Below are 19,131 nucleotides of genomic sequence, written 5' to 3' on the forward strand. Positions count from 1 at the left end.
TTTTTGCAGCTGCAAAGTCTATCAGCCTCATACCATTGTCAGATGTTTCACTATGGAGACTGAAATTCCAGACTGTTGGGCCAAAGATATTCTCCTTTCCAATTAACATCGCCTATAATAATTTTAATGTCATCGGCAGGGCAACGGTCATATGTTTCTTCTAAGCGCTCGTAAAATATATCTTTGGTCTGTTCGTCCTTGTCTTCAGTGGGATCATAAGCACATATAAAGCTGATGTTAAAGAATTTAGCTTTTATTTGTATTGCAGCAAGTCTTTCATTCACTGGGGTGAAGCTGGATACCAGATGTTTTAGTCTCCGACTAACTACAAACCCGCAACCAAACTCATGCTTTACGTCATGGCAGTTATAATACAGTGCGTCACCTTTAGGTGTTGTTGTGGCGCCTTACCCAATCCATCGCATTTCCTGTATGGCAATAATATCGGCCTTGTACTTTTCAAGTACGTCTGCCAATGCGAAGACTGCACCTTCTCTATAAAGAGTGCGAACATTCCAGGTGCAGATTCGCAGATCATGGTCCTTAACACGTTTGCGGTGTTCGTCAACTTTAGAGTGGTTCGTTTTGCTTTTCTTTCGCTTTTTCATAGTAGGCTGCTTTTTCTAGGGGAGGGTTACTAACCCGATGCCCAAACCCAAGTTTTTTCTTATGGGTGAACGCGCGGCACATGTTAGCTCACTACCTTTAACGGGTGTTAAAAGCAGTTCCCCAGGTGACACCACGGGGAGGTCAGTGTTCACTTGAGATGAAAGAGGGACCAAGATAAATCCTGGGCTTTGCCATGTTAAAACCGGTCAGGACCGTTCCTTGGTATCTTCCATCCCATACGTCACCCAAAAAATTCAGTGGCCATCGCATTTAAAAATGCCATTTCGAGATACCTGTACTTTAAAATGTGCCAATAAATAAAAATGTCGATTTTGTAAAATTTGCAAGTGGTTATAACCCCTTAAAGTTTGCCTCATGGTGGTTAGGACTAAAATATAGATCCACCCGAACTTGTGTCATTATTTTTAAATGTTTCTAAATGTTTAAATATTTCTAAACATATGATTCACTAATTAGATTCACTTTTGGCAGTTTTGTTGAGATGTGTATATTTTATTGTTGTAAAATAGTTCAGCTTAACTCTCGGTTTTTGTTGTTTTTTAAATTTTAAAACAACAAGTTTTATTTAAAGTGGGATGTAGTTAAAATTGATTTAATTTCGGGAAAGGCAAAGAATACTAGTTTCGTCCACCGCCACTTGGACTCATCAGTTCTCTTAGTTCTTTGTATTGAAACAAAGAACTCTTCCCCAATTTTATGACGACCAGAGCTCTATTTTACAACAATAAATTTAATTTTTAATAATTAAAAACAAATAAATATATTTATAACTCCCCAATGATTTCTGGCCACTTCTCTTGCAACATTAAATAAATAAATATATATTTATTAAATATATTTAAATCTACACATATTCATAAATCATTGATCATACTCTATTAAAAATACATATAAACCAATAAACAAAAACATAAATCTATAATTTAATTCAATTTTCTCTTTAATTTATTTTTTATCTCATATAACAACAACTCCTACCAAAAAACAACAAACAAAAAAACACAAAATTAATTTATTGCATGTATGGCTATGTTTTTTTGGTTTCCTTTTTAACAAAACAATTGTTATTGTATAATTGAATTATGAATCGACCGACCAACAAACCACAAATAAATCCAAAAACGAACAACAACAACAAAATTAACACAAATCCACTAAAACAAACAAATACCTCTATGCTACAAACACCACACAACAACAAAAACAAAACTCAGAGTCCTAAAATGCCAATGAAATCCCAAACATCAACGGCGGCGACAGTGACCACAACACCAACGACAGTGACCCCAACACAGACGACGACATTGACAAAAACTGCCACAGTGACCACACCAACACCAACGAAAATGACAACACCCACGGTGGTGGCTACCGGTGCTGCTTTGGTCAAACAAATGACAACAACAATTAATTCGGTATTATTAAATAATAGTACAACAAAAACGACAAATAAATTACAGCAACAACCATTATCGCCTCCCAAACCAGTGGTGCCACAAAAATTACCCAAGGTAAACAAACAAATTCCATCAACCAAAAATCTTCTTCACCCACAAAAAAAAAATTCAATTACAAAAACAACAAATCGATTTAAATTCGATTAAAAATTCACCCAATCAAAAAAATGAATAAAATCACAAAATATCAGTAGTCTACCAAAAAAAAAAATATTTAATAAAAAATATAATCATTTGTAACACCACTCAATTAGAAAATTGTTCACCACAACCACCGCAATCACAAAACCACGGACTAAAAATACAACAAAATGGCATTCCTTGTTTTTTTTCTGTTTTTGTTTGTTCGTGTTTTTATTTTAATTTGTGTGTTTAGTTTAAAACCAACATTAAAAAAAGTTATATGTATGTATTACACTGGTATATTATTTTACGAAATTTTGAATATTTGAAAGTGAGGGAGGGAATATGACGCGTGACGCGTCGTCATTTTAAGGAAATTTTATGATATTTGTCCCATTTGACCACCGAATTGGTTGTAATTTGGTATTTTGTGTCTCCAGAGGCTAAAAAATATTTCTACCAGATTCTGTTTATATAGGTCCACGTTTTGGTATAGCCCCCATATAAGGCCCCATATATATTACGCGTCATTTTAAGATATTTTGAAAGTATTAGTCCCATTTGACCGCAGAATCGGTTGTAATTTTGTATTTTTTGTTTCCACAGGCTAAGAAGTATGTGTACCTTAAAATGTTTATATAGGTCCAGGTTTTTGTATAGACCGCATAGGACGATATCTCCCGATTTTCGGTATTTTTAAGGTTTTAGCCTCATTATCGCTGCGAAATGGCTGAAATTTGGTATTTAATCTTCGTTGGGGATACAAAACATTTCCCCTAGAAATTAGTAGGTATAGGTCCACGCCCTCATATAGCCCCCATAGAACGGTTCCTCCAGATTTTCGGTATTCTGAAGGTTGTGGCAACATTAATCCACCGAAATGGCTGAAATTTGGTATTTGGTCTTCATTTGGGGTGTTAAACGTTCCATATGAAATTTGTTGGTATAGGTCCACGCCTTTATATAGCCCCCATAAGATGATATCTCCCAATTTTCGGAATTTTTGAAATTCACTTCAATACACTTCGTGGTGGAGGGTATAAAAAGTTCGGCCCGGCCGAAATTAACGCTTTTCTTACTTGTTCTTCCTTCAGGTATTACATTTTACTGAAATTCCAAATTTAGTGGACTAGAACTTTTAGAAAACAGCTTGGAACAAAGTTCCGTTTTCACAGAATAAATCCCGAGAGTGCCCTCTTTCAGCCCATGTACGAGGGCAGTTCGGAAACTTCTTAGCCTAGCACAAAAAGCGCGGTATAAACAGAAAAAAAATTAAGTGTTTTGGAAACTTCCATGTCTGTTATGAACACATGTTAAATTTTGTTTCGATCTGGCAACTCCTTCATATAGAAAAGACGCATCCGCAATTTTTTTACAATGGAAAAATTAGAAATGCTTGCTGTCATTAAATATTTACATAAAAAAAGTTTATCGGGACAAGAAATTCATAATGATGTGGTGAATATGTTAGGTGAAAGTGATCCTTCATATGCAACAGTAAAAAATTGGGTTGCTGAATTTAAACGTGGTCGTACAAGCATTGAAGATAAACCACGTAGTGGACGTCCAAAAACAGCAACAACAACAGAAATTGTAGCCAAAGTGCATGATATGGTATTAAATGATCGACGAATAAAAGTGCGTGAAATTGCTAATATCATGGGCATCTCAAATGATCGAGTCCATTTAATTTTGCATGAAGAACTACAGATGAAAAAGCTTTCTGCAACATGGATGCCGCATTTATTAACAGTCAATCAAAAACGCATAAGAATGAACATTTCTCAAGCTTGTTTGCATCGTTCTAAGCGAAGTAAAATGGATTTTAAGCGTCGTTTCATAACTGTTGATGAGACATGGATCCACCACTATACTCCAGAGACAAAAGAACAATCCAAACAATGGACTGGAGCTGGAGGAAGTGCCCCAAAGAAGGCAAAAACAATTGAATCGGCTGGTAAGGTTATGGCAACGGTTTTTTGGGACTTCAAAGGTATTTTATTGATTGACTATCTGCAAAAGGGTAAAACAATAAATTCAGAGTACTATTGCAACCTTTTGGATCAATTAAGTGTACAAATTCGAGAAAACCGTCCTGGCTTACAACACAAAAAAATAATTTTTCATCAAGACAACGCACCAGCCCACAATGGCTAAAATCAACGAATTAAAGTACGATTTTAATCAAGGGATAGAATTGCTAGAAAAGCGTTGGACTAAGTGTATTGAAATTTCAGGAGATTATATTGAAAAATAAAAATATTTTTGAATAGGCTAAAGAAGTTTCCGAACCGCCCTCGTAGATCCATGTTTTGGTATAGCCCTCATGTAACCGTGCCTCCCGATTTTCGGTTTTTGAGGATTTTAACTTAAATTTTTATCCGAACTAGCAGTAATTTGTCACTTGAGGTTATTTCTGGTCGCGAAACTTCTTCAATAAAAATTGTCTACATGTTTTGGTATGGCCCCCATATAACCGAACCTCTCGATTTTCGGTATTTTGAGGGTTTTAGCTACGATTTTTTACCGAACTATCTATAATTTCTCATTTGAAGTTATCTGTGATCGCGAAGCTTCTCCACCAAAAATCGTCCACATGGGTCCCTGTTTTGATATATAACCTCATTTGAGGTTATCTGTGGTCGCGAAACTTCTTCACCAAAAATCATCCACATAGGTTCAAGTTTTGGTATAGCCCCCATATCACGGTACCTCCCTATTTTCTGTATTTTGAGGATTTTAGCTAAAATTTGTAATCGATCTAGCTGTAATTTGACATTTGAGGTTCTCAGTGGTCACGAAACTTCTTCACTAAAAATCCTCAACATAGATCCATGTTTTGGTATAGCCCCCTGTGTAACCGTACCTCCAGATTTTTGGTTTTTGAGGGTTTTAGTTAAAATTTTTAACTGAACTAGCTGTAATTTTTCATTTGAGATTATCTGTTGTCGCGAAACTTCTTCATCAAAAATCTTCCACATAGCTACTTGTTTTGGTATAGCCCCCATATAACGGTACCTCCCTATTTTCTGTATTTTGACAATTTTAGCAAAAATTATCTTCCTCGTCTCTCTCTAATGGATAATGCGCCTGGACCAAATCCATCAGTTTTATATTTCACATTTTAATTTTTTCAAACTCCCGCTTTTCTATTTCTCTTTTTTCTTGCAAAAAAGACGTTTATATTCCCTCCTTTTCTATCCATACATCTCCCTTGCACTACGCATTTCTACTGATTTTCTTCGTTAGCAGCACCAGACTTCAGGCCATACCATGAGTCTCTTGGTTTAGGCCTCAGGTATCCAAAATGGATTTTGTGGCGTATTGCATGGAGTGGGCAATAATTTGCCACTGCATTGATATGTTATCGGAACGAGAAGTATTTTCATTAAACAACTGGGCTAGAAATATCCTGTGGATATTTGTTGTGATTAAAGTTTTTCGATATCAAACTTTCGTGTTGTGTCTGTTCGTACGTTAATCGGGTACGTACCTTTGCTGTAACAAAGTAGTGATCCGATGTTTTCTCCTAGGAACGATCGTACGTCCAGCTTGTTCGTTGAATGTCTGCCATCTATCACATCATGACCAATTTAATGTTTTGATCTGGTGACAGCCAGGTGCACCTATAAATGTCAACATTCTTAAATCAGGCGCTGCAGTGTATCAGCCTCATTTCGTTGTCAGTGGGGGAAAAAGCGCAAATAAAACTGAAGTTGAAAAATTTGGCTTTTATCCGAATTGTAGCATGACTTTTATCCACCGGGGTGAAACTGGAGACGCCTGTCCGTCCTTGTGTCTATGTATGTTTGTAAACAAAGTATATGTCACGATTCGCATAAAATTTGGAAAAGTTCCTTTTTGCCCAAAAGGACGAACACTTTTTCGGTTTAGATTTGGATATATGTAGATTCCCCATATATTTTAGATCGACTTGTAGTATTATATCAAAATCGGTTCAGATTTAGATATAGCTCCCATATATATTTTCGACCGATTCGAGGTATTTTATACACCAAACACGCTATATCTGTAGAAATAAATATATATGCCAAATTATATTGAAATCTGTCTAGATTGAATAGAGCTCCCATATATTTTCTACACATTCACAGTGGTGTAGGGTATCATATGGTTGGCATTGCCCGACTTTGGTCCTTTCTTTACTGTGTTTTTATATTTTTACTTTAAATTTCGAAAAATTCGTATGCCAGTGTTATACAAATTACAAAAATTTTTTGTTTCCATTTTGTTTTTCATTATTATTATTAGTATTGTCTAAAAATGCATCCATTCGAAAACTATTATTTGTTGTTACTGTTTTTTTATTTTATATATTTGTTTTTGTGTCTTGTTGTCTATAAATATCAAATGCATTTATAAATATTTATGCATTATTCTTTTGCAATAAATCATCGCCAATGTCTACAAAAACGCAAAACTGTAGAGTTTGTATGTAAAACAACATAAAAGGGTATTTTTGTGTTATAAAAATAAAAACAAAGTCGTTTATTATTTTATTTGTTTTGTTGTTGTTACCATTTTTTGTGTGTTTCGTGCAATTCACCACCACTTGATTTATTTTTACATATGTTTGTATGTTGTTTTTTTTTTTCATTACATTTATTTTTTAATATGTTTTAGTATTTAAATATTAGAAATTGTTTTTAAAAAATATTAAAGCTGCCCTTTTTATCTTAAATTCGAATATACCGAATATCTTTCAACACACAGTTTGGTAGAATCTGATTGAAATACCTAAGGTTTTCATTATTTAAAATGCACATAAATAATATGCATATTTAAGGAAATTTTATACTTTTATTTTTTAAACCCAAAATTTCTCAAAAAATAATCTTATTGACAACCCAAACACCCTTAAAATAAAACTTTGTTTTTATCAAAATTTTTTCTCTAATTGCCAGTTTTCAATAAAAGATTCTTATCTCCCAATTTTATGTCATACGAAAAAGAAACTTTGGAATGTACAATTGTATTGGAATTGAAGTTTTCGTACTGTATTGTTTTGATATTCGAGGTAGTTTTCAATTGAAAATTTGTCATATTGGCAAAAGTTGGTTTGTTGTAACTTTTATATTCCATACAAATGAAAATAAATACAAATAAGGCATCCAAGGATTGCAATTTGTATTGCAAGTAACTTTTGGAAACATTCTTATGGTGGGAATAACTAACTCATCTGAATAGGTACACCTTGTTTCATATACAGTAGAATTCCTATAATTCATACCCTGATAAATCGAAAACCTCTATAATTATTAATAAATTATAATTCTAATTTTTCCCCCCAAAAATATGTAAAAATAACCCACACAACGTCATTTACCTTTATCTTCACTTCAGTTGGCCTCTCTCTCATTTCGACTAAAATGTTGACCTTTACTATCGGTATATTGTATTATTGCTGCTAAATTATTTTGTATCCCATTTAAGTCAGTTGTCTTCTTGGTCTTTCTCGTCGTCGTCATTGCCAAGTATTTCCAGTTCACACACAGAAAGTTGAAATATAAAGTTTTTCAATCAAAACTTAGTTTAAAATACTTTTACAATTGGGGTGGATTGAATATATATGAAATAAAATAAAACAACTATTGTTGTCTACGGCAACGAAGACAAACCAGAAAAAGAAGACAAACCAGAGTTTTACATTTCAATTCAAACAGAGAGAAGTAAATTTTTGTTAAACAAGGAATTAACAATAAAGTTTTCTTTTGAGGCTAACAATGACAAATTACACAAAGATTTGTGATAACAAAATTGTCAATGGGAAATTTCGGAGGTTTTTTCTGTATGAGAAATTATATGAGAAATATACCCTCAGCATTTATGCTAACGAGGGTACATACACTTTTATACGGGCAAAATGTGCCCCATCGAAATAATGGTTTTAGACCCCAAGTATGTTTGGACGAAATGTGTTTCAGACAATTTGGAGTCGATTTAGCAATGTCCGTCCGTCAGTCTGGCTGGCTGGCTGGTGCGCACGATAACTCTAGAACGGATGAACCGATTTGGTCCAAAAGTTGGCTATCGCAATATTTTGTCCAAACTTAGTTTAAGTTCGAAGATGGGTTATATCGGTCCACTCGTTCCGGTACCTCCCCCACAAAAGTTCGAAAATGTTCGGAGAATTTGTGCGCACGATAACTCTTGAAGGGAATAACCGACTTGGTCCATACTTTGCACATCGTGATATTTCTACAAAACATAGATGAGGTTCCAATTTGGACTCAATCGGTCCACGCCTTCGGGTACCTCCCACACAAAATTTCGGAAAAGTTCCGTTTAGGAGCTGCTCTCGAATCGCTTTGATTTTTATTGCAACAACTTGAATTCACTGCCCCCCATACGACGGTACAAGTATCATTAAGGGCAAGTCCATACTTCCTGAGAAAATAGCCTGAAAGTTGCAAAAAAATCCCTGCGACACCGTGTGAGGTGGTTGGAACGCAAGATAACCCTAGAACGGATCTGCCGATTCGGTCCAAAATGTGGCCTTAGTAATATTTTGTCCAAACATAGTTTACGTTTGAAGATAAGCCATATCGGTCCACTCCTTCAGGTACCTCCCCCACAAAAGTTCAAAAATGTTCGGAAAATTTGTTCATACGGTAACTCTTGAAGGGAGTGGCCGAATTGGTCCATACTTTACACATCCTAATATATCTACTAGATATAGATCAGGTTCAAATATGGACCATATTTGTCCACTCCATTCGGTACCTACCACACAAAATTTCTGATAAGTTCACTTTAAGACCTGCTATCCAATTACTTTGATTTTTGTTGAAGCAACTTGCATTCGCTGCCTAAATTACGATGGTAAACGTTTTTTCAGGGACAAGTCCATACTTCTTGAGCAAACATCCCGAAGGGTGTTAAAACACCCTATGGCACCATACGTAGTGGCTGCAGATCCACTTCCATAATGGTCAATATAGATTCATTCCTTTTAGTATCTCCTCCGCAAAAATGGGAAAATGAGAAAAAATTGTTTCAATATATACAGGCTAAAGTGTTTATCTCTGTCGGCAAAGCCGACTGATACTTTTTTACTTGTTTTTTTAAGAATTGCCTTAATAATTCGTATATGGTAGAAGGAACTTTGGGATTTTATATAGGACGCATTAGAGATTTCCAGAGAATATTTTTCCTGGCCCGCCAATAATTGAGGATTGTTTAAAGAATATTTTTCCTGGCCAACCAAAAATCGTGGATTCTTTAAAGAATATTTTTTTTGGCCCACCAATAACCAGGATTTTTTAAAGAATATTTTTTCTTGGCCCACCAATAATCGTGGATTTTTTAAAGAATACTTTTTCTTAGCCCACAAAAATCTTGGTTTTTAAAGAATATTTTTTCTTGGTCCACCAATAATCGTGGATTTTTTAAAGAATATTTTTTCTTGGCCCGCCAATAATCGTGGATTTTTTAAAGAATATTTTTTCTTGGCCCACCAATAATCGTGGATTTTTTAAAGAATATTTTTTCTTGGCCCACCAATAATCGTGGATTTTTTAAAGAATATTTTTTCTTGGCCCACCAATAATCGTGGATTTTTTAAAGAATATTTTTTCTTGGCCCACCAATAATCGTGGATTTTTTAAAGAATATTTTTTCTTGGCCCACCAATAATCGTGGATTTTTTAAAGAATATTTTTTCTTGGCCCACCAATAATCGTGGATTTTTTAAAGAATATTTTTTCTTGGCCCACCAATAATCGTGGATTTTTTAAAGAATATTTTTTCTTGGCCCACCAATAATCGTGGATTTTTTAAAGAATATTTTTTCTTGGCCCACCAATAATCGTGGATTTTTTAAAGAATATTTTTTCTTGGCCCACCAATAATCGTGGATTTTTTAAAGAATATTTTTTCTTGGCGCACCAATAATCGTGGATTTTTTAAAGAATATTTTTTCTTGGCCCACCAATAATCGTGGATTTTTTAAAGAATATTTTTTCTTGGCCCACCAATAATCGTGGATTTTTTAAAGAATATTCTTTCTTGGACCACCGATATTTTTTAAAGAATATTTTTTCTTGGCCCACCAATAATCTTGGATTTTTTAAAGAATATTTTTCTTGGCCAACCAATAATCGTGGATTTTTTAAAGAATATTTTTCTTGGCCAACCAATAATCGTGGATTTTTTAAGTAATATTTTTTCTTGCCCCAGCAATAATCGTGGATTTTTTAAAGAATATTTTTTCTTGGCCCACCAATAATCGTGGATTTTTTAAAGAATATTCTTTCTTGGACCACCGATATTTTTTAAAGAATATTTTTTCTTGGCCCACCAATAATCTTGGATTTTTTAAAGAATATTTTTCTTTGCCAACCAATAATCGTGGATTTTTTAAAGAATATTTTTCTTGGCCAACCAATAATCGTGGATTTTTTAAGTAATATTTTTTCTTGGCCCACCAATAATCGTGGATTTTTTAAAGAATATTTTTTCTTGGCCCACCAATAATCGAGGATTTTTTAAAGAATATTTTTCTTGGCCTACCACTCACTAATCGTGGATTTTTTAAAGAATATTTTTTCTCGGTCCACCAATAATCGTGGATTTTTTAGAGAATATTTTATCTTGGCCCACCACTAATCGTGGATTTTTAAAGAATATTTTTTCTTGGCCCACCAATAATCGTGGATTTTTTAGAGAATATTTTTTCTTGGACCACCAATAATGGTGGATTTTTTAGAGAATATTTTTTCTTAATCTTGGTTTTTTTAAAAAATATTTTTTCTTGGCCCACCACTAATCGTGGATTTTTTAAAGAATATTTTTTCTTGGCCCACCAATAATCGTAGATTTTTTAAAGAATATTTTTTCTTGGGCCACGAATAATCGCGGATTTTTTAAAGAATATTTATTCTTGCCCCACCAATAATCGTGGTTTTTTAAAAAGAATATTTTTTCTTGGCCCACCAATAATCGTGGAATTTTTAAAAAATATTTTTCTTGTCCCACCAATAATCGTGGATTTTTTAAAGAATATTTTTTCTTGTCCCACCAATAATCGTGGACTTTTAAAGAATATTTTTTCTAGGCCCACCAATAATTGTGGATTTTTAAATAATATTTTTTCTTGGCCCACCAATAATTGTGGATTTTTAGAGAATATTTTTTCTAGGCCCACCAAAAATTGTGGATTCTTAAATAATATTTTTTCTTGGCCCACCAATAATTGTGGATTTTTAATGAATATTTTTTCTTGGCCCACCATTTATCGTGGATTTTTTAAAGAATATTTGTTCTTGGCCCCCCATTAATCGTGGATTTTTTTAAAGAATATTTTTTCTTGTCCCACCAATAATAGTGGATTGTTTAAAGAATATTTTTTTCTTGGCCCACCATTAATCGTGGATTTTTAAAGAATATTTTTTCTTGGCCCACCAATAATCGTGGATTTTTTAAAGAATATTTTTTCTTGACCTACGTGGATTTTTTAAAGAATATTTTTTCTTGCCTACGTAGATTTTTTAAAGAATATTTTTTCTTGCCTACGTAGATTTTTTAAAGAATATTTTTTCTTGCCCCACCACTAACCGTGGATTTTTTTAAAAATATTTTTCTTGGCCCACTAATAATCGTGGATTTTTTAAAAAGAATATTTTTTCTGGCCTACCAATAATCGTAGATTTTTTAAAGAATATTTTTTCTTGGCCTACCAATAATCGTGGATTTTTTAAAGAATATTTTTTCTTAGCCCACAATAATCTTGGTTTTTTAAAGAATATTTTTCCTTGGCCCACTAATATTTGTGAATTTTTCAAAGAATATTTTTTTTTGGGCCCACCAATAATCGCATATTTTTTTCTTGGCTCATCAATAATCGTAGATTTTTTCAAGAATATTTTTTCTTATTAATGGGGTTTTAAAGAATAGTTTTTCTTGGCCCACCAATTATCGTGGTTTTTTGAAGAATATTTGTCTAGGTCCACCAATAATCCTGAATTTTTAAAGAATATTCTTCTAAGCCCACCAATAATTGTTGATTTTTTAAAGAATATTTTTTCTTGTCCCACCAATAATCGTGGATTTTTTAAAGAATATTTTTTCTTGGCACACGCTTATTTTTTATGAATATTTTTCATCAATAATCTTTAATTTTTTAAGTATATTTTTCCGCTCAAATGTCCTACTTATTTGTTTTTTTTTTTCATTGAATTTTTATTAAATTTAAAATTTATTTATTACTCAATTTAATTTATTTAATATACTTAACTAATTAGAAATTGCGATTAAAGCCCATTATTATCTGTGGTTGTATAATTTCACTTTAATTGTATTTAAATAGCCCCTCACTTATCACTTAAAATTACTAATATAAACACACGTTAAAACATTTGTAATGTCGAACTATTCAAAATGTGCATCAAATGTGCATCACTAAGCCTATAGCAAACATACTAACCCCCACTTCATATCTGTTACGGTGCACAGTAAATATTATTAGCCACCTATTAACTTTCAACCCCACTTTTTGACGGGGCTCATTGACATTGACATCAACGTCATTCACTTTGTGGTAATTTTATGTGATTTTTCAATAATTTATCAAACTCGAGGATATTAAAGGATATATCCGTAAAAGTCATAGCATTATTATTTGCGGTGACAAAATTTAACATTGCGGTAAAAATTAAATTGACTGTTGAATATTTCACACTGTGGGAGTAATTAATGCGGGAGTAAGGGAATAAAACATATATAGAAAAATCTATTCAAAATACATTAATAAAGGATCCATTATTGTAATTATATTTATAATGTTAGCTGCAAATAATATAACAGTAGCTTGTCTTGTCTTGCGATATTTTTATAACAAATTATGTGATGAGATCACAACGTTAGCCACACTTTCCTCTTGTCGAATAAATTTAATAATTTTGTTTACGTTTTTATAACAGTATCACAACATGGTGCCAACATTTTTCTGCCATATTTTATTTATTTTCCTCTGTTAATCTTTACAAAATTTACACACGTTTCACTTACTTACGCATGTATCCACCAATGTACATAAGTAAACTCGTGTAGCGGATAACTACACATGACATGAGACTATGTCACGTGTCTGTTGTCATACAAAACAACATGAGACATGATGAATGTATGGTAGGTAAACTTGGAAAACATATATTTAACAATTCTCGTATATTGTTACAATTAAATAAACAATTGACAACTGATTTTGTGTGGGAACCGTAGGCAATATGTCACTCTGCTCCCAACAAAATACCATTAATTATCCGTTGGAATATTTGAAAAATTTCGTTTTTGGCAAAATGTGATTTATGTAAGGATGTATTAGCAAACTCTGATACAAATGTGTTGATATACTACCACCCATACCATCGCCACACCTGTTTGTCATTCAGTCTCTGCCTACACAAACTCGTATGGACATAGCCAGCCAGCCAATCAGCCACCCATAGAGTTAAACACAAAATACCTCCTAAAACTGAATGAATGACAAATGATGATATGTATGTTATGAAAATCACAATTTGTGTACATATATTATTCATACACACATACATCTATATGTATGTAGATCTAAATGATTTATACCGAATTTGTAAATTTCTGACATACACCACCAGTAAGTAGTAGCGTTTGGTGTCACTGTGTAAATTCCCAGCGTTTCTATGCCTGTGTGATTGGGTAGCATGAAAAGGCAAACACATGATTTTCAACATCTATCATCACGCCATTGTTTACTGATGTCACATAAAATTTTCACACATAAAGATTCATATTCCATAACTTAACACATTTTCGAATGTGGCATAAATTTGCAATAAACAGGCCGAGTCTAGTCACTACTCAGTGAATATAACACAGGGGAACAATAATATTGGATTCTTAACACGTTCGCGGACACCCAATTTTTTCAGAAGTTCGTTTTTTTGTATTTATTAAATAATTATTAGTCCTATTACAATTTTTTATTTATTATATTGTGGATATTGATAAAATTAATAGTACTATGTACTTTAATCGCAAAAACGTACGATTGTATAGAAGTAAATGACAAAAAATTTACTTTGCAAATGAATGCTATAGCATTCACGTCCGCGAACGTGTTAAAATTCATATGAAGATAAAATTTTAATAATATTGGAGTTAAATAATTACAATGTAGTTGTTTAATTTTCGAGGGCAAGTCCAAGCCCCCTGACATAATGATCCAAAAGTTCGAAAAAATCATACACTGAGCAACTAAAATGTCCTCAGTTAAAATAGGAAAGAATCTCTCCGAAGAGTTTGGTACCAAAAGAGGTTTCAGACAAGGAGACAGCCTTTCGTGTGATCTCTTCAACATCCTGCTGGAAAAGGTTATACGAGAGGCAAACGTCAAAAGAAGTGGCACAATCTACACCAATAGTCACATGTTACTTGCTTATGCTGATGACATAGACATCATAGGCCGATCAGTAAAAGAAGTAACTCATACCTTTATGAAGGTCGAAGGAGAATCTGCTAAAGTGGGTCTGGCGGTAAACGGTGAGAAGACCAAGTTGATGGTGTCGACGCGCAATGCGTTCATTGAGCTCGGACCGACTGTGGAAGTTGGTTCCTATAATATTGAGGTAGTAAAAGACTTCGTCTACCTCGGCACCTCCGTAAACACAACAAACGACATCAGTTGTGAAATAAAAAGAAGAATTGTATTGGCCAACAGATGCTACTTTGGTTTAAGTAAGCAGTTTAAAAACAAAGCCTCATCTCGTCAAACAAAAATAACGCTCTACAAAACACTGATACTACCCGTGCTGATGTATGGCTCCGAAGCCTGGGTACTTGCGCAAGCAGACATGGCAGTGCTTGGTGTGTTTGAGAGAAAAATTTTTCGAAAGATCTACGGACCAATCTGCGTTGACGGTGAATATCGACGTCGCATGAACCACGAGCTGTATCTGCTATACAACGACATCAATATTGTTAAACGTATCGAGATGCAGCGATTGCGTTGGCTAGGCCATATCATAAGAATGAGGGATGATGACCCCGCTAAAAAGGTGTATAAACACGGTCCGCTTGGCGGTGCACGCAGAATTGGCAGGCCAAGGAATAGATGGCGCAAACAAGTGGATGATGAGATGAAAAGGCGCGGTATTCCAGAAAGCGAAGCAACAAATAGAGAGAGTTGGAGATCTTTTCTTAGTTCGGCCTATAGAACAAATGTTCTGTAATGATCCAGCTAAGTAAGTAAGTAAGACCAACTAAAATAGCATAGATCTGTTTCGTTTGCCGAATACGCATTCACCACCTGCCAGGATCGGTGAGATGTAATGGATGTCGAAAATAGGTGCACTTCTGAGGCAGCTCTGGTCTTAGCTGGTTCCAGGTTATGAGTTATTTTGTTGCTTGCTGTAGCGCGTCTCTAATTTCGTCCTCTGCCCACTGTTGTTGTACAGCCCCCGGAAATCCTAAAATTCAATTGCAATAGCCTCCACAACCAAGTCAGGGAAATTGTTGACCTCATGAGTCGGGGAATCATCATGGTTACCACGTTTTCCGAAAGATAGCACAAGAAGCGGAGAAGGACTTGCCTTCTTTATAAATCCATCTGTCCAGTACAGACCTATCTCACTTGAGGGTAAGAGTAAAGTGTTTCACTACCGAAGATGAAGATGATATTAGCTCGCATTTGGAGGGCAATGATAGTCTGGTGCTAGGAGACTTTAATGCTCATCATGAGCAAAACCAGGGGGCTACAGTGCTGGTAAAGCAAATGGATAGCTCCATGTGCACATATCGTCAATGAATACTTGTGACCTGAATAATATGTCGGGTATTAGTTCGCTTTTTGCACGATGAACTAAGACGCTACTACGAGGATAAGAAGAGAATGCTCGACAGACATCACCATTGTGGCACCCTCTCTGATAAATGACGTGTCCTTGCAAGCCGTCATTTCGCTTGACCCATACCACCTTCCTATTCTCGTCTCCGTTAACAAACCACTTCATAATATCTGACCTAAGGGTTCCGAGAATTTAGGGTATTGAGAATTCACTGTTTCAGAGAGCAGAACATTCCCTCAGATCCTTGTTTAGCTGAAAAACTTTCCGCTACATGATCGATTGGAAGCCGCTCGCTATATATCTGCTGGTCGAATAGCAAAAATTAGACCACAAAGTGATGTAAACAAAAAATAACCACTTTTATTACTCCTTATTACGGCTAGGGTTGAGTGTTCAACGCTCAACGTCGGCAGGCGAGCTTTTTGTTGACAAAATAAGGAATAGATGATGATGCACATGTTAGCGTTTAAACAATCCTTAAGGATCGTACGCGTGTCCGAGTGTATAGTGTGTTCGGCTATAAATCCGAAGTTCGTATGATCATATCCAGCAGAAAGCGAAATAAAATATGATGTGTGTTGAAATTGAAAACAAATTCCACCTCAACTGTTCTAAAAATATATTTTTTTAGCTTATTTTTCAACCTCTAGTGGCCATACAACAACTAGTTATTCTAGTGGTCCTGGTCCGGACTAGGCGATTTCCATTATAGAGAGAATATCATTCAAGTCTATATAAAATCTTTATTTAAAAAAAAAACCTATTTTTCTTTATATTTGTTCCCCTGTATTGTTGAAGCCTGCCTATACAATCTTATTACTATATTATGTCCATACAAATTGTGTGTCTCGCATTTGTTTATACGCCGCCTCAAGGGTGACATAATACAATTTTCAATATATTAAAATGTTCGTACAGATGTCGTCAGTGGTTGGTTGACGACTACGACGACAATAATGTCATTGGCTGGCGAAGGATTGTGTGCTGTTCATAACTTATACATTAATCAAATACGAATTTGTAATGCAAGTGTGTATATGTCATATACGACGCTTATCGTATGTCTCTCTCTCATTCATTTATGACTGATAGCATTATAAGTGACTGCTGATAGTTTATGATTGTTAATGACAATGATGGTGATGATAACTATTCGTTGGATAGCAAACACCACCACATTTTCAAGCTGTCATAAGCAGGCATGAATGAAACGTTCATACATATATTAATAATAAGTTTTCTAGAGAGTGGGGCATAAAAAGAGAGAGAGACTGATGTCAAACCTCAATCCTAACGACATATGTGTCAAAGACCACAGCCACCAAAACCACAATAAGAGTGTTGAACCCTTTTCAGTAATTTCGTTTGTTAGAGCAAACGCATATTCGATATGCTTTAATGTCTCTATAATGTTTATGTTATTTACAATGCAGCATATGCTGAGAAAGGGCATTTAACTGGAATATATGACTTTATTAGGCCTTGAGAAACATACACTTAAGAGTCGTAATTGCATACATAAAAAAGATAAATTAGGTTAGGAAATATTGCCTACAGTTTTTAAAATTTGGACTACAAATACAATAATCCAGTCAAAATAGACATTTAAATAGCAAAAATGCCCACAAAGCTTAATTGTGGTGGAGAGCTAGGGTTTGCCATTAGAATCAAGTTCCTAAAAGTCCCCATCAATCCCATGTGTGCAGAAACAGTTATTCTGTGTCAAAGGTCAAAATTAAGGCAATTTTTAGGTTTTCGGATTTTTACTTCAAAACAGTTGGTCGAATCAAAAAGTGACAAAAGCAAATATTGTAGACAGAAAAATTCTCTACAAGTTTGGTCAATATAATTTTTTTCTAAAAACACATAATTTATATGCACTAGTAAGGGAAATATCCCGGAGTAACCGGGTCTATCTCCCTAAAACAAATATGTTTCCTTGAAGAGCCAAATTATACATATCTTTAAAAAATCGAACAAAATCGGGGCGTTTTTAGTAGAGTTATTCCACGTTATATATATAATCGAAAGCCCAACGGGAACGACCAAAACGAAAACTTTCCGACTTTTTTGAATTTTTGTCAAAAGGTAGGGTTTGTTCTGCTGGTTACGGAAATGTATAATTTTCATAGACGACGGATCCGGTCATTTGATCCGAGAGGCCAGATTTAAAACCGTGTTAGACTCGGTTATACAAAACCGATTACTGCAAACTGGATATAGCTTTAAAGCTTATGGAAATACCTAACACATGGCTTTGTTATTTTAACCGGTCCGCCCCATGATGTTCTCACGCGGCTTACTTCTTCACATGTATAATTTGATACTTACATCACGATATCTCAAGAATGGTGGCTCCTATTGGAAAGTCATAAAGTTCATTCTAGTAGACAATTTTTAAGTCTATAACTTTTACTTTAGTTAATTTCTGTTAGGTCTTTCCGTTTTTGAGAAAAATCAAAATAGAAAACTGAATTAGGACTCCACAAAATTAACCTTACACTGAATAACTTCGTTAGCATACATGGGATCGAAGGGGACTTTTAGGACGTTATTTCTAATAGCAAACCCTAACTTTCCACCAAAATTCAGCTTTGTGGGAATTTTTGCTATTTCCCCCTTATACGCACTTCTATTTTGACTGGACTACAATATTAGAGGAAACTGTATTGTATCGCTCATCTTGGAAAAGAACAAAAAAAAAAAAAAAACGACGGAAACTATTTTATCGAGATGTTTCTATATTTAAAATTGTTCATGCGTATTATACTGAAGATTATTATTATACCCTCCACCATAGGATGGGGGTATATTAAGTTTGTCACTACGTTTGTAACTACTCGAAATAATCATTGTAGACCCCACAAACTATATATATTCTTCATCAGCGTCCAATTCTACATCGATATAGCCATGTCCGTCCGTCTGTCCGTCTGTGGAAATCACTCTAGCGTCCGAACGGATTGGCGTAGGTGGATGAAATTTTGGAAAAATCTATTATTTGTACGTAGGACTTTTGGTATTGAAAGTGGGCTATGTATGTCCACGCTTTCGTATAGCCCTCATACAAAATGACG

At 34.5% G+C, this 19,131-nt stretch overlaps 1 protein-coding gene across 7 annotated transcripts in view; it reads left to right on the forward strand.

Moving 5' to 3' along the window:
* The window catches only part of rg (A kinase anchor protein rugose), a 351,680-nt gene that overhangs the window by 314,767 nt on the left and 17,782 nt on the right, over positions 1–19,131 (forward strand). For 5 of the 7 annotated variants that reach the window (XM_073976281.1, XM_073976279.1, XM_073976280.1 and 2 more), the window contains exon 24: positions 1,845–2,141. The exons of the other annotated variants lie outside the window; for them this stretch is intronic. In XM_073976281.1, the coding sequence (XP_073832382.1) occupies positions 1,845–2,141 (297 nt within the window). The remainder of the gene's footprint in view (positions 1–1,844; positions 2,142–19,131) is intronic. 7 annotated transcript variants of the gene reach the window in all.

This window comes from Musca autumnalis, unplaced genomic scaffold, assembly GCF_047663935.1.
Source record: "Musca autumnalis isolate F117 unplaced genomic scaffold, ASM4766393v1 scaffold_3, whole genome shotgun sequence".
Lineage (NCBI taxonomy): Eukaryota > Metazoa > Arthropoda > Insecta > Diptera > Muscidae > Musca > Musca autumnalis.